General features: G+C 43.2%; 1 protein-coding gene across 2 annotated transcripts in view; it reads left to right on the top strand.

Moving 5' to 3' along the window:
- LOC120535112 (serine/threonine-protein kinase Nek6-like) overlaps positions 1-24565 on the top strand; it is a 416838-nt gene extending 392273 nt beyond the window's left edge. For both annotated transcript variants that reach the window (XM_039762699.1, XM_039762700.1), the window contains exon 10: positions 19626-24565. In XM_039762699.1, coding sequence (XP_039618633.1) covers positions 19626-19736 — 111 coding nt within the window. In that variant the 3' untranslated portion in view covers positions 19737-24565. The remainder of the gene's footprint in view (positions 1-19625) is intronic.
- Positions 24566-24707: the final 142 nt, after the last annotated feature.

The raw sequence follows: 24707 nt of genomic DNA, 5'->3' as shown, positions 1-24707 counted from the left end.
CGGGATTTGAGGCATTCTGATAAAGGCTACACATTAAAGAATACAAAAGGAGAAAGCAGAGTAATAAAGGACTCTACCAAGACAAAAGAGTGCGCTCTGGAGTTGGTGAGTCCTTGTGCTCGGTGTTGTTTTGTGAATTTTCTGGATTTTGACCATTTTGCTTTGTTTTTTGCCTTTGCCTCTAAATAGCTGTGCTGTGTCTTGTCTGCTTTGGATTTCCTTTGCGTTACAGGCAATTCTATTTTGCCGTTTGTGCTCCACAGAGCTTTCTTTTGTTCCTCCAGGGCAGTCCGTGGAAACAAACCCCTTCATTTCTATAAACATTCTACAGTTCTTTTTGTGTCTATTTGGGGTTTTAATGGGATTTCCCCCTCTAATGGGCATTTTTAACAATGATAATAATAATAATTACATTTATATAGTGTTTTTCTTACTTGTCAAAGTGCTTAGACAGAAGGAAACCACTTCAACCACCACTAATGTGTAACAAAGACCTGGATGAGCCATTTTTTAACCAGTACACTCACCACGTATTAGCTATTAGGTGGTGAAGTGGTGAGAGATTGTTAGGCAATAAGGGGCACGGGATGATTCGGGGGCCAGAATGACCAGGCTGTGGTATTGGGATAAACCCCACTCTTTTCTAAAGATGCCCATGGATCTTTAGTGACCACAGAGAGTCAGGACCTTGGCTTTATGTCTCATCTGAAGGACAGCACCATATTTACTACACGGTGTGTCCGTTGCTGCACTTTGATCCAGACCAGAGGTCTTCCTAGATCAGGGGTGTCCAACTCTGCTTCTGGTGGGCTGCAGTGGCGTCAGGTTTTCATTCTAACCATCTTCTTAATTAGTGCCCAGTTTTTGCCGCTATTTTAATGAACTTGACGTAGACCCCTTAGTTGTTTGTTTTTCCGTAATTAGCAGCCAAACAATAATGAGACACAAAACACTCCACCGCATGAACAGCTCATCACAGTATCTGAAAATAAAGAGAGGTGAAGGTCCCGGTAGGGTTTATCTGCTCAGGTCATCAAAACATTTATGACGGCGTTCTTAGAAAAAACAGAAAATCAATAGTTTTTGGAAAAGTCTGCCGAATGGCAGAATGAGAAATAAAAAGCCATTGAATGAAAGAACGAATTTAATTTACAACAACAATCGGCTTCTCATTAAGAAACTAGTTGGAGTGAAATTGGTTGGAGTTGGAAGCTCCAATTTAGCTGGTCATCTCTCATCTCGTTTCACGTCTCATTTCTGTTTGGCTGCCATTTAATGAAGAAAAGAATCAACTCAGAGGCCTGAAGACAGAGCTATTGAAATGAAGGGAAAAGGAGTTAATTAGCAGTAAAAACTGGTCAATGATTAGGTCAAGGGTTAGAACAAAAACCTGCAGCCACTGCGGCCCTCCAGGACCAGAGTTGGACACCCCTGTTCTAAGTACTGAACACGAGTAGCTTCATGTGGACTACCTCTTGTGACGCGCATGTGGTATGGCTGGAAGTGCTTTCTTTTTTGGAATTTTTGGAAGTGCTTTTGGAATTCTTGGGGATCCCTAGTCCATGACAGCCTGTTTGTTTGCATTTCTGCACATCTGGTAACACCTGTCTACTTGTGAGAGACCTCGATGATGCAGGATGAGCACCCTGTGTCTTGTGGGTCCGCTCACTTCATCCAAGGTGTAAAGTTTGGAAGTTCAACCACCACATCGACTGCGGCCTCATCCTTTTTAGTCCGACTATCCCCTGCCCAGTTTGCGTCCTTCTACGCAGATGTTTCCGTTTCAGTCCATCACATGATGACATTGAAAGATCTCTAGAAAGATCTCACGTTTTTAACCGGAACGTTCTCAACCCCTTATGTGAGTTTCTTTCTTTAAGGATCTTCCAATATCCGATTTCTTCACTTTTTGTAAAAAAAACAAATGTTTGGGACTTCTGCTCTTTTCTGTTGACACAGTAATCCAGAACCTTCTTAAGTTTTTGTGTGAACGGTCTGAAGTGTCTGGAAATGGCTGTAGGTTTTCTTCAGAATCCCTCTAGCATGTTCAGCTTGGGATGTTTGTCAACTCTTACCTGGCTGAGGGTCCCATTCAGGGTCACCTCCTGAACAAATTGAAATGGATGAACCTCACGAGGACTGAATGAAGTGGGTTCATAACACTTTCTGACTGAATCGTAGGGTGGCATCAAAGAATATAAATCTGGACACGTTTCTCCATCGACCATTCACAGCACAATTACTGTGAATCTCTGACGGCTCAATTGCTTTTGTTTCCTGCTCGCCATAAGTGTTTATCTAGCCAAACCGCTCCTGGCTCTTTCCTACGCTGAGCTGAGGAGTCTCTGAGGAGCCTCTTGGCATACATGCTGCAGATTTAAATAGATTTTGGCAGACATTGTTGGCCACTGGGGTAATGGAAATGAATCCTTTTCAAGGCTCCATGGAGAACTGCTGGCTTCCCTCTTTAACGGATACCACCTTCCTCCACTGCCTGTAATATCCTTCTTTCCAAGAGCCCACCACACTTTTCCTTAATGGAGTTGCTCCTGCTTTGGACAAATTGATTTCCTTAAGCCCTGGGAAACAACCAGTGGGTCAGGTTGACATCCCCATAAAAGGGTCTTTATAGGAAGTAGGCCTGTTGCCCTCTGCATCCACTGAACCTAGGAGATTGTTCAACAGTGAAAAGGGCATCGTGGATTTGGGGTACTAAAAGATAGGAAATGCGTTGACACCTGAAATGTAGGAGCCACCTTGGGCGCATGCAGCGCACATTAAGGACGTTGGTGATTCCTTTCTGTTTTTCTTCTTGCTTTATATCTCATGGCCACCCAATGGGCCCAATCCTTTAAGAGATGAACAGAGCTGTGGATGTAATTTAATGATGGCAAAGGGTTAGACCAATCGCTGGATTTGCTCCTCGATGTCAGCTTTCTTCACGACCAGATCGTGTTCTTTTTTTCATGAAGAACGTGCCGAGCTTCCTCTTCAATGATTGCCCTTTTGAACAGTTGGCTGCCAGAATATGAAAAGCGGTCAACCACTTCCAGTGCTTTTCTAGGTAATGATGACAGCTCAGTTACTTGGCCATGGGTATCTTGGTAGGTTCCAAAACCTGAGCAAAGGAATCAGTTATTCACCCAGAATGCTTTGTGCTTCTCGTCACAAGGCCACACAGTTGCTTAATGGTGGAGTGGACTCATTTCATGATATCATAAAATGTGTTTCTGCTCCACTTGAGATCTCTTGGAATGTATTTCAAGGTATCTCGATTACATTTTCAGATACTGTGTCTCAAAATAACTTCTTGTGCATTTCAAGATCTCTCAAATGCACTTCAAGATATCGTAAAATCACTTCCTGTCTATTTTATGATATCTCAAATTGTATTTCAGATATCTCAACATGAAATTGAGACATCTTAAAATGAATGGGAAGTTATTTTAGGATATCTCACTATTATATAAAAAAATCTTGGGTTGAGATGTGACCTTCTCGGAAAGACACTTTGACATCCCGTGAGAACAACCAATCTAAAACAAGATCATGGACATCTAACCTCTCAGTTGTGGGAACCCTTTTGGCAGACACACTTCATGCGCTTCCAGCTCTTAAAAATTTTATACGTTCTAGTTGGCACGTCAACGACGTAAAAACGAAGAAGAAAGAGCGTCGAAAAGAGACCCAAAAGCGTTGGAGAGAAAAGAAGGCAACAAAAAAGAATGCAAAATAAAGAGCAATAATAATCCATCCATCGTCCAACCCGCTATATCCGAACTACAGGGTCATGGGGGTCTGCTGGAGCCAATCCCAACCAACACAGGGCACAAGGCAGGAAACAAACCCCGGGCAGGGCGCCAGCCCACCGCAGGAACAATAATAATGTATGTGCAAATTCTGAAAATAAGGAAAGTAATAATCAGCCCGTAGAATTGAAAACCTCGTAGGTCCAATCGGAGTCAGAAATAAAAGACTTCATGAAGAGGATCAGAAACGTTGGCACGATACACATACAGAGCAAGTTAAAGAATATTAAAGTAGGACAATTTGAAAGTAACAAAAAAAGAAAGTAAAGATCGAATTAGCACAATTAAACGTTAATTATTACTCTGTGAAATAACAGAACAGCAAAAAGAGATTGAATTCAGTATATGGACACAAGTGATATGACAGAGTTAAATAGATATTGTAAGGCTTTAAACTTTAAGTCGGCGACTTGTAGATCATCAAATTCGTGTTGCCATCAGGGAAGAGTAGTGTTGCTTCCCAATGAAGAGGCCTAGCCGTGAGAATTAAAAGATTTGTTGTTTGGTGAAAGCGAAATCCACAAACACTGCAGGCAAAATATCCGAGTCTACAATAATCTGTTCGCATTCGCATCATTCAATGCTCAAAATGTAGATTTACACAATAATGGACCATTCGCTATGAGAATCTGGGGTCCTGACAAATTTAATTTCGAAAGAAACCACAAATCAGGTGTACGAGTATATTTATGATGAAGTGATGCAACATAGAATCGAAAGAGTATGTAACAATTCCCATCTCTTTAAATTGCATATCCGGTTAACCAAACCCGGGGGTGGGCGAGTGAAGCGAGCAGAGGGCGGAGCCCCGTAGTCTTGAAGTATAAATAAGAAATCTTAAAAAGCTTTTATAAGAAATCTTGAAATCTAGTAATGTTTGAGATATCTAAAACACATTTTTAGATATCTCAGATTCATTTCATGATATCTTAAAAAGAGTCTCTGCTCCACTTGAGATATCTTAGAAGAGTGTGTAGCGGTCAGGAGCCACTAAGATTCACACCGTCAGTGTGACGGTGATTTATTTACTTTAGTGATGGATTAACAGGGACAACCCCAGCCTTGGAACGACACACACACCACAGAGACCAAATAAATCACGCTGGGAACATTAACCGATAAAGAATATAATGAAATGAAAATGAACTAAATGAAACAATAATACCACCCCTGAACCCGTCGGCGATATTACATTTAACATATACAGTGGTGTGAAAAACTATTTGCCCCCTTCCTGATTTCTTATTCTTTTGCATGTTTGTCACACAAAATGTTTCTGATCATCAAACACATTTAACCATTAGTCAAATATAACACAAGTAAACACAAAATGCAGTTTTTAAATGATGGTTTTTATTATTTAGGGAGAAAAAAATCCAAACCTACATGGCCCTGTGTGAAAAGTAATTGCCCCTTGTTCAAAAATAACCTAACTGTGGTGTATCACACCTGAGTTCAATTTCCGTAGCCACCCCCAGGCCTGATTACTGCCACACCTGTTTCAATCAAGAAATCACTTAAATAGGAGCTGCCTGACACAGAGAAGTCGACCAAAAGCACCTCAAAAGCTAGACATCATGCCAAGATCCAAAGAAATTCAGGAACAAATGAGAACAGAAGTAATTGAGATCTATCAGTCTGGTAAAGGTTATAAAGCCATTTCTAAAGCTTTGGGACTCCAGCGAACCACAGTGAGAGCCATTATCCACAAATGGCAAAAACATGGAACAGTGGTGAACCTTCCCAGGAGTGGCCGGCCGACCAAAATTACCCCAAGAGCGCAGAGACGACTCATCCGAGAAGTCACAAAAGACCCCAGGACAACGTCTAAAGAACTGCAGGCCTCACTTGCCTCAATTAAGGTCAGTGTTCACGACTCCACCATAAGAAAGAGACTGGGCAAAACGGCCTGCATGGCAGATTTCCAAGATGCAAACCACTGTTAAGCAAAAGAACATTAGGGCTCGTCTCAATTTTGCTAAGAAACATCTCAATGATTGCCAAGACTTTTGGGAAAATACCTTGTGGACTGATGAGACAAAAGTTGAACTTTTGGAAGGCAAATGTCCTGTTACATCTGGCGTAAAAGGAACACAGCATTTCAGAAAAAGAACATCATACCAACAGTAAAATATGGTGGTGGTAGTGTGATGGTCTGGGGTTGTTTTGCTGCTTCAGGACCTGGAAGGCTTGCTGTGATAGATGGAACCATGAATTCTACTGTCTACCAAAAAATCCTGAAGAATGTCCGGCCATCTGTTCGTCAACTCAAGCTGAAGCGATCTTGGGTGCTGCAACAGGACAATGACCCAAAACACACCAGCAAATCCACCTCTGAATGGCTGAAGAAAAACAAAATGAAGACTTTGGAGTGGCCTAGTCAAAGTCCTGACCTGAATCCAATTGAGATGCTATGGCATGACATTAAAAAGGCGGTTCATGCTAGAAAACCCTCAAATAAAGCTGAATTACAACAATTCTGCAAAGATGAGTGGGCCAAAATTCCTCCAGAGCGCTGTAAAAGACTCATTGCAAGTTATCGCAAACGCTTGATTGCAGTTATTGCTGCTAAGGGTGGCCCAACCAGTTATTAGGTTCAGGGGGCAATTACTTTTCACACAGGGCCATGTAGGTTTGGATTTTTTTCTCCTAAATAATAAAACCATCATTTAAAAACTGCATTTTGTGTTTACTTGTGTTATATTTGACTAATGGTTAAATGTGTTTGATGATCAGAAACATTTTGTGTGACAAACATGCAAAAGAATAAGAAATCAGGAAGGGGGCAAATAGTTTTTCACACCACTGTAAACACAATAAACACACAGCAAAGTCCATGAAAGAACCAAACCGGAGGAAATGAGAAGTAACGAGATTGAGTCCAGCGATCTGTATGTAGAAGGGGAATGGAAAACACAGTCCTACCGGTAGCTACTGAATGACGACGGATGGATGGTTCAGGAGCGCTCCACTCTTCTGGGAAAGCCAATGAATCCAAACGCAGTCCTCAGTGCACAGGTAGACGGACGATCCAGACCCAACAAACGAATACAATCCAGGACACAACGATGATATATGACAGAATTAACGGCAGGCAGTCCAACAGATAAATGCAACACACAACGCACCAAAACAAACAAAACTTTTTCTCTATTTGACACCTGCCCTCCTTCCTTTTAGACCCTTCTTGCCACCTTTGACCCCAACAGCCCCTGCAAGGACTGCTGGGAGATGCAGTTCTAACTATTAGTAGCATTGCAACAAGTGTATCTCAAGGCATCTCAAGTACACTTTAAGATATCGTAAAATCACTTCCTTTACAAAATTCTTATTCTTCCAGTGGCACTTCCTGTCTGTTTTTAAGAGATCTCGAAATGTATTTGAGGCATCTTAAAATGAGTGTGGCACAGCCAGCCGAGGATTGTCTCCTATAGAAAAGTGGTGGTCCACATATAAGCGAATCTATGGCAAACCGAATGAACATTTAGAGATATCTCGAAATGTGATATCTACAGATTATTTTCTTTTACATTTTAAGATATCTGCAATTAATTTTGAGATAGCTCATGTGCATTTCAAGATATGTCAAATTAATTTTTAAATATCTTAAATCTTAAATGCATTTCCAGATATTTCAAAAGCACTTCCTGTAAAATTATTTCAGTGGGACTTCCTGTTTAATATAAGAGAGCTTGAAATGTATCTGAGATATCTTGAAATGACCAGGAAGTGATCAGAGATATCTTGAAATGTATTTAAATTGCATTGTGGATACGTTATTGGGACATCTTGAAATAATTTCATGTCTTTTTAAAGATATCTCAAAGTGTATTTGAGATATCTTGAAATACATTCTAAGATATCTCAAGTGGAGCAGAGACGCATTTTAATTTCCTTAGCGTTAGACCCGAACATCACTTGGGCGGTAAAAACTGCTAAAAATGTTGGTCCCGAGCGTCACTCGTGCAACTGTATAGACACGTCTCGCGTAGGCATTCGACCCGAGGATTACTCGGGCTGTAAAAGTGACAGCAGCTTTAGTGCCGAGCGTTGCTCGGGAAACGGTGTAGGCGTGTCTTGTGTAAGCGACAGGCCCGAGTGTTACCCAGGCAACAGTACGGTCACGCCTTCTCCTAGCCTCATAATGGCATCTTGTAAGAAATGTTTTTCAGCAGCTCAGGTGTTGCCCGCTCTTGACAGTGAGACGAGCAGAGATGGCGAAGTGAATCTGTCTTCAGGCAGTAAAACTTGAAACGCACAGTGAAATCGAAACGGACTCTGATGAATCCAACAGCGAAGCTCGTGTCAATCGTACATGTGCAGTGTGCTGTTCAAAAGCTGAACAGTCTGGAAAGAAAAACTGCAAGGAATCGCGTTGCTATTGTCCCGACTGTGACGTCGGATTGTGTATATCACCGTGCTTCAAGACATAAGAATTTTTACAGGAAGTGATTTTGTGATCTCTCGAAATGGATTTGAGATATCTCGAAATGAACAGGAAGTTAATTTAAGATTTTGAAAATGTAATTCTTATTCTTCCAATGGGACTTCCTGCCTGTTTTAAGATATCTCGAAATGAATGCTGTATATACTGTCAAGATGTGTCGTTTGTGTGGTATATCTTGAAGCACGGTGACATACACAATCCAGAATTTCTAAGACTGTGGTATAGCGAGTCCGCGGTTCAGAAAGAATGGCAGTTTTAACAGATAATCCATTGGCCGGCTCATTCTCTGTGGGCGTGCTCACGCAGCTGCGGGGAGTTGGTGGAGCAACTGGTGCGGGACGCACCTGCACGTGAAGGTGTAATGGCCAACCCCTTACCCACACTACCAGGACCCGTGGCCTGGATAAATTAATGAGGAAACAATGTACCAAGCCGTACCACTAACAAATGATAGTTTCCCCGATCGACGGTTAAACACAAGCAACACAATATTCAAATGTAAATCAGGTGCAGGAATATATTGAATGCAGCAAAATGACAAACACAGTATTACAAATCCCCAGCGTAATAAATATACAGTATATATAAAGCAATGTATATACAATAATAAATCCTTCCTTGTTCCTGCATACGAATAACAAACACACAACACAAATAATAGCAACGAATTATAAATTAGATCGGGGTGCCCATAACGTTGATCGCGATCGACCGGTAGATTGGAAAGGTAGTGCAGGTAGATCACGATGCATTCAAAAATAGTTTTTTAGACGTTAGTCTATCATATATCCTCCCTATGGCATTTGCCATTTGATTGACATACAGGGCTGCCAGTCTGAGATCTCTGAGGTCTTCTAACACACTGGTCATCCCGCACGCACGATCAAATGCGCGAGCTACTGCAAAACTCCGGCTATCTAAGTGATCTAGTTAGCCTTCCAATTTATATCGACTAAAGAAGGGATTAAAAAAAAAATTGTTGGTTATGGGCTGGATGTGGAATTGGAAGAAGGTTTTTTTTCTCATAATGTTACAATCGAAGTGCGTTTGTCTGATCTGTCAATCTATCATTGCTGTTTCAAAGAAGGAAAATGTGGAAAGTCACTTTCGAACTGTTCATAAAAACTACGAAACTGACTTCCTTCTGAAAAGCCATCTGAGAAAGAGAAAGGAGAGGGAATTAAAATCGCAGTTAATCAGACAGCCGTCATTTTTCACTCTGCTGAATTCAAAAGCAAAGGCAGACACGCCGAAGCATCGTTCAGGGTGAGTCACTTGGACAGTTCTGTAGAGGAAAAGTACCCAAACATGAGGACATGTGCCACCTCCTTGACTGCATTATTCGGCTCTACTTATTTATGCGAGTCAGCCTTTTCCCACATGAAGATTATTAAATCCAAATACTGTAGTGACCATAAATGTATTGAATTATATGTATTGTGGAGCCAACCCGGACACAGACAGGCGGACATGTTGTTTTTCAACCACCACATGTTTATTTAGACTATTTACAGACAATAAACTGGTCACCAAGACCCCAACCAATGGTCACTAAGACCCAGTTCAGTGCACAATACCCCAATACAAAGTCCTGGCCACAAATGCCTTTCTTTGGGCCACCTCCACACCTCCTCTGTGCTTCGTCCTTCCTCCTCCCGACTCCAGCCCTGAATGAATGGAGACGGCCCCTTTTATACAGTTCCCGGATGAGCACCAGGTGTTCCCGGCATTCCTCCCTTGGCCACGCCCCAGCGTGGCGGAAGTGCCGGCTGTCCTCTCGGCAGCTCCCCAGGTGTCTCCCAAAGTCATCCCCCCAGCACTTTTTGGTGTGGCGGAAGTGCTGGGGCAACAGGTCCCCAAGGCATTGGGGCGCCTCCTGGCGGTGACCATGGGCCCCTACAGGGTGGAGCTTCCATGCCCTGTACCCGTGGCCCCAAAGCAACCAGGAAGGCAGCCCCCACGTGGTCCCAGATGGCGCACGCCCACTTCCGGTCTTCCAAGGCATCCCGGCCGGGTCATCGCTCCTGGCATCCACGACTATATATATATATAGTGGAGTACAGCCCAGACACAGACAGGTAGACATGATGTTTTAGCACCACACACGTTTATTTACAATCTTATATACAATTATAAGTGTACAAACCAAGTGCTGCAGCACCAATCACCCCTTAAGTCCTGGCCACAACACAATGCCTTTCTCTTCTGGCCGCCTCCACTCCTCTTCTCCAAGACTTCGTCCTTCTTCTACCCGACTCCAGCCATCGAATGGAGGGAGGCGGCCCCTTTTAAACATACCTGGACGAGCTCCAGGTGCTTCCTGATGAGCCTCCGCCGACACTCCCCAGTGTGGCGGAAGCACCGGCTGTGTACCCGGAAGCACTCCGGGTGTCCCCGATCCTCTTTATCCCCATGCACTTCCGGGTGTGGCGGAAGTGCTGAGGTTCAGGGCTCTCTAGGCATTGGGGCGCCCCCTGGCAGTGACCATGGGCCCCTATAGGGTGGAGCTTCAAAGCTCTGTACCCGTGGCCTCCAAAGGTACCAGGGCAGTCGCCCCCACGTGGTCTGGGGAAGGCGCAAGCCCTCCTCCGGTCCTCCTAGGCATCTCAGCTGGGTTGCCTCCCCAGCCGTCTCTGACAGTGTATGTGTGTGTATGTATATGTATATATATATATATATATATATATATATATATATACTATATATACAGTGGAGTGCGGAAAGTATTCAGACCCCCTTCAATTTTTCACTCTTTGTTATATTGCAGCCATTTGCTAAAATCATTTATTTTTTTCCTCATTAATGTACACACAGCACCCCATATTGACAGACAAAAAAAAGAATTTTTGAAATTGTTGCAGATTTATTAAAAAAGAACAACTGAAATATCACCTGGTCCTAAGTATTCAGACCCTTTGCTCAGTATTTAGTAGAAGCCCCCTTTTGAGCTCATACAGCCAGGAGTCTTCTTGGGAAAGAAGTTTTTCACACCTGGATCCTCTGCCATTCCTCCTTGCAAATCCTCTCCAGTTCTTTCAGGTTGGATGGTAAACGTTGGTGGACAGCCATTTTTAGGTCTCTCCAGAGATGCTCAATTGGGTTTAAGTCAGGGCTCTGGCTGGGCCATTCAAGAACAGTCACAGAGTTGTTGTGAAGCCACTCCTTCGTTATTCACACATACTGCTTAGAATTAAGGTCAAAAAGTTCTATCTTGGTCTCATCAGACCAGAGAATCTTATTTCTCACCATCTCAGAGTCCTTCAGGTGTCTTTTAGCAAACTTCAAGATAGAACTTTTTGGCCTTAATTCTAAGCGGTATGTGTGGAGACAGCCAGGCGCTGCTCATCACTTGTCCAATACAGTCCCCACATTGAAGCATGGCGGTGGCAGCATCATGCTGTGGGGGTGTTTTTTCAGCTGCAGGGACAGGACGACTGGTTGCAATCGAGGGAAAGATGAATGCGGCCAAGTACAGGGATATCCTGGACAAAAACCTTCTCTAGAGTGCTAAGGACCTCAGACTGGGCCGAAGGTTTCCCTTCCAACAAGACAATGACCCTAAGCACACAGCTAAATTAACGAAGGAGTGGCTTCACAACAACTCTGTGACTGTTCTTGAATGGCCCAGCCAGAGCCCTGACTTAAACCCAGTTGAGCATCTCTGGAGAGACCTAAAAATGGCTGTCCACCAACGTTTACCATCCAACCTGACAGAACTGGAGAGGATCTGCAAGGACGAATGGCAGAGGATCCCCAAATCCAGGTGTGAAAAACTTGTTGCATCTTTCCCAAGAAGACTCCTGGCTGTATGAGCTCAAAAGGGGGCTTCTACTAAATACTGAGCAAAGGGTCTGAATACTTAGGACCAGGTGATATTTCAGTTTTTCTTTTTTAATAAATCTGCAACAATTTCAAAAATTCTTTTTTTTGTCTGTCAATATGGGGTGCTATGTGTACATGAATGAGGGAAAAAATTAATTTAAATGCTTTTAGCAAATGGCTGCAACATAACAAAGAGTGAAAAATTGAAGAGGGTCTGAATACTTTCCATACCCACTGTATACATATATGTAGCATTTTTAATGTAAGTAGATCATTTCGACCTGGTCATTTTAAAAGTAGCTCACAAGCCAAAAAAGTGTGGGCACCCATGACTTGGATGATAATGAACGTGAAATGAGTCCGGGTAAATAACTGTCCAAATTACTGATAACTGTCCCAAAATGTTTGTGTTTGATTCTCTTAAATGAAATACTGGAACAAGCTCACCATGATTCCTTGGCAATGGTGGAAAATAATATCCAACCCCGGGGTTTCTGGAGATGAATCCGTTGCGATAATCCGGCAGAGTGAGAAACAAACTGGAAAACTGACGCAATGTGGATGAAAGCAGAATTGATGATTAGTAGCGATTAGTAGAATCTCCTTCTCCCCCTCCTTTCCCTCCTTTCTGTTTAAATAATAATGAGCCGGATGTAGTGGAAAACTCTGGCTCTGATGTTTCCAGGGGTCGCTGCCTCCCCGCATCGACCTTCCCCGTTTCTTATTACGGGGACAACATTTAAAGAAACACATACTAGTTTAAACGCTGTGATGTGACGAGACGCGACAGGGTGCAAACACAATAAACAACAGCACTTATGTGGCACCGCTACAAAGGTACGGTCGTTCTCAATTGCTTCATTGGCTTCCTGCGGTGCACGATTGAGACTTATAAGGGCTCGTTTATACTTCAGGCTCAGAACGCATACACGTATGCATAATGGCAGCCACGCGTTCCCAGCGTTCATTTCACACGTTCCTCAGAGCAGGTCATCAGAAATCAACGCGACGAGTGCGTGAGTTGCAGTACCAGCAAAAAGTCGGGGGGCGCAGTGTGCTAAAAGTCGGGACGTGACGTCAGAGTCTCTGTTTACTATCTACATGTGACAGAAAGCCGCTATGCAGGTCCTACGGTGATCGACGTGCGCGCTTCTATGTTTGATGAATGGTTGGATGTGGTGAAGCAAAATGCCGACATACAGATGCATTTGTGGTGCTTTTATATTCAAGCGTCGCATATTCCCGATCATAATGACACGATACATTTTAAAAGTCTCACAGAGGGGACTGGGCGGTCTCTTGGTCTGGAATCCCTACAGATTTTTTTTTCTCCAGCTGTCTGGAGTTTTTTTTTGTTTTTTCTGTCCACCCTGGCCATCTTACCTTACTCTTATTCTATGTTAATTAATGTTGACTTATTTTATTTTCTTATTTTGTCTTTCATGTTTCTATTCTTCATTATGTAAAGCACTTTGAGCTACATTTTGTATGAAAATGTGCTATAGAAATAAATGTTGTTGATATCGTCTTCTGTGACGTTTTTTTTTTTTTGCAACTTCATAACAGCAACATAATGTACAGCAGCGTATTTGAGCCACGGAGAAGAAAAAAAATAAGGACACGGTGAAAAGGGCTATTTTGTGATTAAAGTGGAGATTTTGGCTTTAATCTCGAAATGTTCACTTTAACCTCGTAGTTTATCATTAAAGCAGACCGTCGTAAACGTCATCCCATTTTTTAATCGCTATGAGCTTCTTGAACCTGACAGCTGTGGCAAGCAGCAATGGATCACCACACAGAACACATTAAATGTGTGATATTCCAACTCTCTGCAAATTTAGAATTATTTTAGATGTATACTTGATATCACTTTGATGATGAAATGCATTAAAGTGTGTATGTCACATTTTACAGATAAACCGTCAATTTCGTTTAAATAATGAATGCTGTTAATAAGTACACACATGGGGGTGACACTGTGGCGGAGCGGTGGCACTGCTGTCTCGCAGGGAGTCACGTCCCTGGTATTCCCTGCTTGGAGTTTCCATGTTTTCCTGCTGGGTTTCCTCACTGTGCTCCGGTTTCCTTCCAAAGATATGCAGATTTGGTGCCGCTAAAATGACGCCGGTGTGTCTGAGTGCTCGTATTCACCTAGCGATGAGCTGATGCCCCGTCCAGGGATTGTTTCTGCCTCGTGCCCAATGCTTGCTGGAATGGACACATCCCTGGATTGATGGATTTAATCAATAAACATCCTTTTCAGAGATATTGCGGCAAGGTGTCCTTGGAATTTAATGGATGTTTCAGGCAATTCACAACACAGCGAAGCAGAACCTGCTCACACCGTGATGATATCTCACACTGCCACCTGGTGGAATCTATGTAAAGTTCGCGCGCAAGTATGAACAGTACAACGCTGCTGTAGCAGGAGTGTCCGTCACAGCATGCGTCGCGTCGCGTGAAGTATAAACCTGGCCTAAGAATGAGCCAGCATGAGAGAAAAAAAAAGGACGACACAAAAGAAAAGGAAAGGAAAAGAGCATGGAGGCTGAAGAAAGGAAGAAGAGTGGCAGAAATGAAAGAGGAAGCAGCCGGTCGGGCAGGGAGCACTAGGAAGGAGAGTGTGGCCTGTGCTCAGGAGTCACTCCTGTTGAACGTTCTAGTAGCAGGAGCGACCACTAGGCTCAGGAGTGTCCGTGAGGAGCCAACGGATCTGTGGCGATGAGAGGACAGAGTGTGCATTCGCCAGGCGGAGCCCAATAAGGCAGCAGTGGGTGCAGGAGCAGGGCACGGTGGCTTCTCGCAGACGCCATAGGGTTAGCAATGGGGACACAGGCCAGGAGAAGAAAGGTTTTTTGCGCCCGCTGGAGGAAGTCTCTTCATCTGCAAGCTCCAGACAGGACAAGCCGAAGAGCAGTCTGATTTTTAAAGGGGCACCGAGTTCTCATGGCTGCCTGAATTTCAACCTCGTTTTAATGGATTATTAACCTCCACAGAACACTTCATTTTATGAATTATTTATTAATTATAGACATTGCACTGCACTTTTTGAACATTGTTGTTTATTTTAATAGAAGCACTGAGCACTTTGCATCCCGGTTACGTTATCAAGAGGCTCCCAAAAAGGAAGAGGGAGCATGGAGCCATCCCGCACCGTCACGGCGAGTTGATGTCAGAGCCTAAAACGCCTCCAAAAAGTAAATTCCGCTAAAGGGGGACAATGCCAGCTCTTGAGTCGAAGGGTGGACTTACTGTTTCCCCAAGAGGCCATTGTATGTATATTTATGCTGAATAAATGGCTGAAAAGGCAAATTTCTCCGGTGTTTTTATTCAAGTGCTAACTCCAGTAATCAACATTAAAGTCCGCAGTGCACCATCCACTGGAATGCATTTTGTAATGCATGAAGAAACAAAAAGCACTGCATTTGCCATTCCAACAGACGGCGACAATTAACCAATCAAATGTCAGCTGTTGCCTTCCAATTAAAGCTTTGTTAAACAAATATCTGAATTGCGATATTTGGATCTGACAGTCCTACAGTAGACGGGTCACTTGCCAAACTCTGGCCTTTTGAGATTTGGGTCACAATGACAGCCATCAGTTCATATGAGAGGATGGCGGAAAGGCAGCCTGTCTGAGCCACAGAAACAGTACAGGATCCATTTCGAGTCACTCCGTGTTGAGTCTTAGGATCCGTGAAGTACTTTCTCTCCTTCCAAATGGTTCAAAAAAGGAATAAAGATGTCTTGACTTTAATTTGCTCTTTTTGATTTATGAAAGTGATATCTGGATGTAAACGGCATTTTCTCTCACTTTTGTTTTGCAAAGTGTGAAAGCAGACCAGGGTGCCTATTGTCTGACACACCTGCTTTGTTGAAGTCACAATGGCTTGATGCAGGAGTTCTTTCTTCTTCTTTTTTTTTTAATTTGGAAATCTCCCTTTGTGTTAGCCAGGGGCTGATGTACCAGTCTGGCCCCAGCAATGCCTTTTTCTCTTTTTGCAGCTTTGATTTCCCTCTGGCGAAGCATGCGGTGATACCGCTTTGGGTGTCAAAAGCAGCTCTATGCCACCAAAACCCCCGAGAGTAAGGCTGCCAGATGGTAGTGGGCTCATAGCAGGCATGACTGTCAGGGTTTGAAACGAGGCCAGGTCCAGGCTCGAAAACTTCTTTATTCCCGTGCCCGCAACACGCCGCACGCCTCTGGCAAGTGGCGGCAGCAGCAGCAACTGAGAACCGAAAGAAAGATGACGACGTTTCCCATTTTGCTTGTCAGTTACCTTTTTGTTTTGCAATCCCCCTCATTAAGGAGTTTTCGCTAGTATTTACTTACGACCCAGTATTGCCCCCTTTTCTTAAACCCAGTTGTTAACAGAATGTGCACACATCGTGGGCCATTGTTCTGGTCAAACGAGTCTCTGATTTTACAGAACAATGCCACAGAGTTGTAATGGTGCCATTATGAGTGCAGGGCACTTCCAGACTGGGATACGTCCACACACACAGGACCTCTCATATTTTTTAATGACTTGCCTGCTTCTCCTTGGGGAATAGTGCAACAATTAACACTTAAATTTCCAAAAATGTCTCTTTCAGTTCAGCATCACACTTAAAAATGAACATCGTGACGATTGACCCTCTCCGAGCGACTGGCAGTTAGTGAAGGAGACGCAAAAGACTCAACCTGCTAGCGATCCCCAATATGTATGCCTTCCGCTTATCACTATTTATTTAATGACCCAGTAAAGCTCATCCCGTCCCCCTTTCTTAACCCACTTTTTAATATTTACAGAATTTCATTTCAGATTTTTATATTGTTTAGAATGTGCACATGACTTGGGCCATTGTTCTGGTCAAACGAGTGTCTGATTTTACAGAACAATGCCACCAATTTGTAACGGGTGTCATAATGAGTGCAGGGCACTTCTAGACTGGGATACGTAGACACGCACAAGACCCCCTGCAGTTGACACTTAAATTTATGAAATCGATGCCCTCGGTCCGGCCTCAAACTTACATGACTATTGAGACGATTGAACCTCTCTGAAAAGACTCAACCTGGCAGAGATCCCCATAACGTATACCTTCTACTTCTCACCATTTACTTAATTTCCCAGTAAAGCTCATCCCGTCCCCCTTCTTAACCTACTTGTTAATATTTACAAAAGTTAATTTCAGATTCTTATATCGTTTAGAATTTGCAAATGACGTGGGCCATTGTTCTGGACAAACAAGTTTCTGATTTTACAGAACAATGCTACCGACGTCCCTCTTCCTTCTTCTTAATCCACCTGTTGAAATTAACAGAATTTCATTTCTGATTCTTATATCATTCAGAATGTGCAAACGACATCGGCTATTGTTCTAGTCAAATGAGTGTCTGATTTTTACATATCAACGCTACTAATTTTAATGGGTGCCTTTATGAGTGCAGGGCATTTCTAGACTGGGATACGTCCACACGCAGAGGACCCCTCGAATTTATATTGACATGCCTGCTTCTGCCTAGAGGATTGTGAAACAACTAACACTGTACAAAAATACCGCCATCAGTCCTGCTCCACACTTACAAATGAACATCAGGATGATTAACCCTCTCTGAGCAACTGGGAGTTAGTGAAGGAGACACAAAACACTCAACCTGGTAGCGATCACCATAACGTATACCTTCTACTTTTTACCATTTATTTAACACTAGAGTCTACGAAAAAACTCGTAGATCCGGCCCACCTTAAATCCGTTCACACCTCTCCTTCAGCGTCTTTTGTCCTGTAAATGTGCCGATAAAGACAAGCAGCAAGCAGCCTGGTATCCCATCCCCCACCACCGCAGAACATGCACAAAGTTCTCCCAGCTCATGCCTTGATTGATTATCTGGGAGTGAAGTGCTGGAGTTTTAGAGTGGAAATAATAGATCGTTATGAGGGCTTTGCCTTTCATATGTAGAGATTATTGTTTGGCAGCTAATTAAGGAAAAAGAAACAAGGGGTTGGAGTCTTCAAGAGCAAGTCAAATAAAATGAATTGAAAAGAAGTTAACTAGCAGCAAAAAACAGGTCACTATTTAAGGAAAGGGTTACAATGAAAACCTGCAACCTCTGGGGTCCTCCAGGACCAGAGTTGGGGACCCCTGCTCTCGAGTGCCTATTTCTCTTGCGCAGTTTGGATCAAAAAAACTACTGTATTTATGCCTGTACCACGCGCACATTTTTTACCAAAAATTAGCATTAGAAAATCAGGTGCACGTCATACACGAGGAAATGTAATTCTGTAATGTTTACTTCTTCTGCTTGGGCTCACTTGCTCTCTATCGCACTCTCTCTCTCTCTCGCCCTCGCACCCTCTCTCTCGCTTGCTTGCACTATCGCACTCTCTCTCGATCACGCTCTCTCTCTCTCTCTAAACACTTCCTATACAATCACAGCGCACATCGTACACGGGGCAAAACGATTTCCGCAATTTTCTTTGTAAAAATTAGGGTGCGCGTCTTACACAAGGACACATGTTACACTAGTAAAAACGGTAATCAGCACATCGTCATCTCTTAAGGGCCTTAAGTTTCGAGTTTGGGATTTCTATTTAGCTCTTTACTATCCTCAAGAACCTGTGACACACAGACAGACACACACCCATCATCAAGATATTGATGTTGTCAGTATCAGAGGACCCTAAAACGTCGAAATCCATCGGAAACCGGATATCAAAATTTTTGATGAATCTAAGGCTTTTGCTCCTCCCCCATGGACGATAGGTTACGGTTGTAGCAGTGCTACTGGTGGATGGACTCTACTTCCCAGCAGCCCCAAAGGGGATTGCCCTCATTGGATGTCTGAAATGGGTGCAGGGTATGCTGGGGAGAGGAAGGGCCAGTGGGAAATTTGAAAGGGGGCCGGAGAAGCAGCAAAAGGGAGAGCTGTGTTCTGTGTATCCCATCCTACATAACCACTGTGAAGTCATATGCGCCCAGGATCATTTCTCGCAAAGATGAATGGACCGTCTCGTGCCTGCCTGTTATGTGTATAGTGGTGGATTAGTCGTCTTGCGTCTTCAGAGGGAACGCTCCCACAAATCTCACCCCTGGCCGCTCAGGACTACCGGTAGGACTGTTTAGCTCATTTATTACAGAAACTGTTCCCGGGATCGTCATCGTCACTCCATACCATTTCATCTGTTACTGCCGCACTGGAACTGTACAAGGACTTTGTCGTGGTTGACAGTTGTGTTAAAATTGTATCGCCGAAAGGGAAGGGGAGGGTTGTCTGATATTTCTTGATGTTAATTGATTTTCACTCAATATATTTCACACATTTGTTTGATTCCTGTCTCTGTCTGTCTGTCTGTCTGTGAGTGTGTGCGGGTCAGGCCAAGGCTGGGTGTGTTCCAGGAATCCCCACCGAAAAAATAAATAAGTCACCGTCCCCATCGACAGTGTGAATCTGAGCGACACCGGACTGCTACACGGTGGGGGAGGGCACGAAGCTTGTTGTGCAGAGTGCTACTCATCGGCCTGGTGCCAATCATTTCTCGTATCTCTTCTCTGTCTTGCAGCTTCGAGAACTGGTCAGCATGTGTATAAATCCAGACCCCGGTCAGAGGCCCGACATCGTGTTTGTCCACCAAATCGCCAAACAGATGCAGCTCTGGACCGCCAGTACCTGAAGCACTTGTTGGCAGAACGTCTGGGAAGGAAATCAGAAGTCCACTCCGATTCATCCACTCTACCACATTTTGGTCTTACTTGAATTCTACCTGGAAATGAAAAAGCTTTGTGAAAGTCAAAGCCTGCAGAAATTCGATTTTTTGTTTTTTTCCTTATGTTTGTTTTATTGTTAAGGAGAAGGAACGTCTTTAAAGGGGGTTTGACGGGTGCGATGGCACCGGACGTCTGGCAAGGTGGTGACAAAGAAAAATGATATTTAAAATGTCGCAGGGCAAGGATTTTAATTCTTTATATTTTAGAAACCCTATTAAAATGCAGTGTGATCATATAAAGGAAAACTAACGTATTAACACGTCTAAGGCGGTAGCGTATATTGCAGCTATGTAAACTTGCCACATTTAGGCCGGTGAGAGAGCCGCTGGTACCGTTTATACTACTTATATTTAGTAACTCTCAAATCGTATACATTTTTTTTTTCTTCTTTTGTGAATGGCGGAGGGAAGCTGCCGGTGAGAGTTCCAGTGCCGGCGTCCCGATGTGGGCTCGGTTTTTAAAATTCTGCTGCGTTGTCTGCTCTTCTGCTGGCATTTCGAGCTCAGAGGATGCCAGCTTTTAAATCTTGTAAATGCAAGAATGCAGAATTTCACATTGAGGGGGCTGGGAGTTGTGTACAGAGATTATCACAAATTATGCAAAATTTCAAAGGACTTAAACCAGAAGTATTTTTTTTTTCTCAAACTGTGAAAAGAAGGTGAAATGTGAAATAAAATGGTCAATCTTACGACCAGAAAGCCTTATATGAGGCTAGAGATTATAGCCGGACTGACACTCAATAGTGGCAGCCCCACGCATCACGACGAACAATAGCGTCAGTTTCTTTTTTTTTTTTTTTTATTTGCGAGCGAAATCATTTGTCTGTTTGTTTAGCCGGATTGCCTTCTGTGTCATCGTTGTATACAAATGTAAAAGTTGTCCAGAATTGTGAAATGTGCTCAGGTTGAAATGGCTGTGCCTGTGGGTGAATTTGCTTCACGATGGATTTGCTGCATGTGACTCTGACTCCCTAAATCTGGTCATATCGTTCGGGGTCAACTGCCAGCCTGGCCCAGGCTTCTCTTTGCATGTGCGTTAGGGTTATTGGTACCACAACGTGGGTGGGTACAGTGAGAGAGTCCGGCGGTCTTCTCGAGGTATTCCAGTGCTGGGATATGCAGACTCAAGACATCAAGGGATGGACGGTAGGCCATTTTGATACAACCAATTATTTCTTATTACCATTATCATTATCAACAGTGTATTATTTTAAGACTAGGGATATGAGACTCCGCATTCATTGCCAGATTGGTCTACTCTCGCACCTTAAGCATAACACATACACACAGATCCTATCCACATAAGCACCATATGAGTGAATCCTGCATTAAATTGTCAGCCTTCCCAAGATTCCCCAGTGCTAGACAGTGCAGACTGATGAAGACATGAATGAATGAACATCAGACCATTTTGAACCAACCAATTATTTCTTAGTATCATCATCATCAGTGTATCATTTTAGGATGAGAGAGATGAGACTCGCCATGTCCGTTACTTGATTGGTCAAGTCTTGTACCTAAAGTCCAGCTCACACATAGATCCTACTCACAGAATTATTGTATAAGTGATGCACACACCACAAACCACTGTCTAGTACTACACATAAGTAACGTATGAGTGATTCCTGCAATAAATCAATGGCCTTCCCAGGATTCCCCAGTGCTAGACGGTGCAGACTGAAGACATGAATGAATGAATGACCATCAGAACATTTTAAATCCAATTATTTCTTAGTATCATAATCATCATAATTATCAGTGTATTATTTTAGGACGAGGGAGATGGGACTCACCAAGTTTGTTACCAGATTGGTCTACTGCAGTAAATGGGCCTTCTCAAGATACCCCAGTGCTAGACAGTGCAGACTCAAAGACCTGAATGGATGAGCATCAGACCATTTTGTGTATTATTTTAAGAGACCCACCGTGTTCGTTGCCAGATTGGTCTACTCTCGTACCTTAAACTTAACACACACACACTCAGACATGGAAAACGTATCTACATGAGTACCACATGAGTAACAATCCACCACCAGCCACTCCCTAGTACTCCACATAAGCACCATATGAGTGATTCCTGCAATAAATCATCAGCCTTCCCAGGATTCTCCAGTGCTAGACAATGCAGACTGAAGACATGAATGAATGAACTTCCCGAGGTTTTGCAGTGCTAGACAGTGCAGACTCAAAGACACGACAGGATGAGCATCAGACCATTTTGCTACAACCAATTTCTTCTTACTATCATCAATATCATGAGCAGTGTGCATCATTTTAGGATGAGGGAGATGAAACTCACCACATTTGTAACCAGATTGGCCTACTCTCACAAATGAAGCTTAACACACACACATCCTATTCACATAATTACCATATAAGTGCTGATGCACCGCCAGCCAATCTCTAGTACTCCACATAAGATCTCATCTACACAAATACCATATGAGGGAACCCTGCGATAAATTGGCGGCCTTCCCCGGGTATGCCGGTGTTAGACAATGCTGACTCGAGACCTAAATGGATGGACATCAGTAAGACATCAGACAATTTTGATACAACCAATGATTTCTTACTATCATCATCATCCTCAACAGTGTATTATTTTAGGATGAAAGAGGTGAGATTCCCCATGCTTGCTACCAGATCTCTCACACACACACACACACAGATCGAATCTACATAAGTACCGTATGAGTGATGTGTGCACCACTAACTACTTCCCAGGACTCCTGTAATACTCATATAAGTGATTCCTGCACTGCCAGTCACACCCTAGTACTCCACGTAAGGACTCACCAACTTGTTGGTGACCCCAGATATAATCCAGACCAAAATGCAACTCCTACACACAATGAAGGCTGACAAACTCTTTAGTTACACGCTGCTTACAAACCAACAATGTCAACATCGTCCTACTTCTCCTGCATTGTTCCTCCATCGGTTTGCCATCCTTGGCTCGATAACCCCACGCCGTCAGAGCGGGTACAACCTCCTCTTAACCAGGTTCCCCAATATTTACTTTATTACTTCAATCTCTCCAGGTATAAAGACTAGATTTTGAAATAAACAAGAATCGTGGCGTTTATTAAAGTATAAGAATACCAGGAGAAATAAATATAATAGAAAATATTAATAGCAAAGTCTGGATATAAAAAGTCTTGGAAAGCTTACTCAGCAATGTCAAAAGTGGATGTTGGCCTGGGAAGCTTTTTGATTCAGCAGTCAGCGTGATGCATGAGTTATGTTCTCCGATATCCTGATGAAATGGTCCCTCTTAACAACCTTTAAGAAGAAGCTGGAAGAGAGTTTGGGACAGCATGGCTGTTAGGTAATCAAACAGGCTTTGATGGACTGAATGGTCTCCCCTCGTTTGCCAGATTCCTCACGTTCTCCCTCTCTCGCTTTCTGCCGTGACACGGTCGTTGACGTCGGTTCCTTCTATCGTTCTTCAGACGGGCCGTTATGTTAAAAATTAATGAGGAGTTCCGCAACATGGGATATGATTGGCTAGCCACCCCAGTAATGGACGGCTCTGCCCAAAAGCTTTGATCCTCGCAGCTGTTATCGTCTCCAATTCTTTTAACCTTTAAGTTATAAACCGTCTGACCATTTTAAATTAAAAGCACCCTAAATTTTTCAGATAACAAAACAGATGCATTAAAATTATAAAAGATTTGGTACAAGTCATAAAGAATGCACAAATGTATTGGGGTAAAGAAGAAAGAATTCAGATGTAGTTAAATACAGTTCTTTCAGGGGTTCTGTAAATTCCTTAGGCCCTTTATAAAAATACTTTTATTATTTATATAGCGCCTTTCCCATGCCCAAGGTGCTTATACATCGTCATTGTTCATTTGAGCCAAAAAAGTCAATCTGCACTTTAAAAGTAAATCACGGTTTCACCCACCTGGACAGAGAGCCACACAATGTTATGCTAGATGACGTGACAAAGCTGCCATACAACCATGGGATCTGCTTTTTGAAAAAAAAAAGAAGAAAAAAATATGAATTGGCAAACAATTGTACGAGTTTCAAGCTTACAGTCCGTTCAGAACGACAGCACGAATGCCTCTGTTGTTTGTTTTTGACCATTTCTCCGAAAGTCTATGCCTCGGTGCCCCAGCCCAGTAGGCACCTAAAACTGACAAGCCTTTGTTATTCTTCTTCACGGTGGGGTTCCAAGACGTGGCCCGACCACCACACGGATCCATCCAGTTTCTGGTTTAGCAAGTAAAGTTTGCTTATCCATTTGAAGAACACATCCGAGTCATCCCAAGGCAAAACTTTGTCTTGCAAGGCACAAAGATCTGATGTTGTACTTGATTTGTTTCTCAATTTCTGTTCCCATCGGATGCCCCTGATTTGGCACCGGTGGTCAAAATCAATATAGGCGACACAAGATCACCTGTACAAGTGAGTGAAGAGAGCTACAGCATGGCATTGTAGACTTGGCCCCAGGTAGGTAGGATGATTACAGCTGAGCTCTTAGTGCTCTTAGTAGTGAGCTCAGTCAGGCAGCATATTATTGGCTGTCAGAAAAAGGGGGACGGCCTGACGAAATTTTGTCAATACCATACTGCGCCCTATCAAAGACATCAAATTTGTTGTCCCCTGTGATTTCCAGTCATGTAATCCAGAACCCTTAGGTGACGAGATCAGCAACTAGAGCCGTCAAGTTTGACAACTAATGTGACACCGAAGGGGAAACGTGACGAGTATGTGTAAGCAACTTCAAACCAGTTGTTTTTTTTTTTGAAGTTCAAAAATCCGGAGATCAGAGTAGATGGAAACAACGTAATGGAGGGATTTTGGCTCTCGTAAAACATACATTTCAAGGGAAATAAAAGTACTGGTTGTATAAACCATTTGAACGTTACC

The sequence above is a fragment of the Polypterus senegalus genome, chromosome 9 (assembly GCF_016835505.1).
Source record: "Polypterus senegalus isolate Bchr_013 chromosome 9, ASM1683550v1, whole genome shotgun sequence".
NCBI classification, from domain to species: Eukaryota; Metazoa; Chordata; class Cladistia; order Polypteriformes; family Polypteridae; genus Polypterus; species Polypterus senegalus.
Note: the sequence above shows the minus strand (reverse complement) of the source record. Positions and strands in the feature narration are given on the sequence as shown.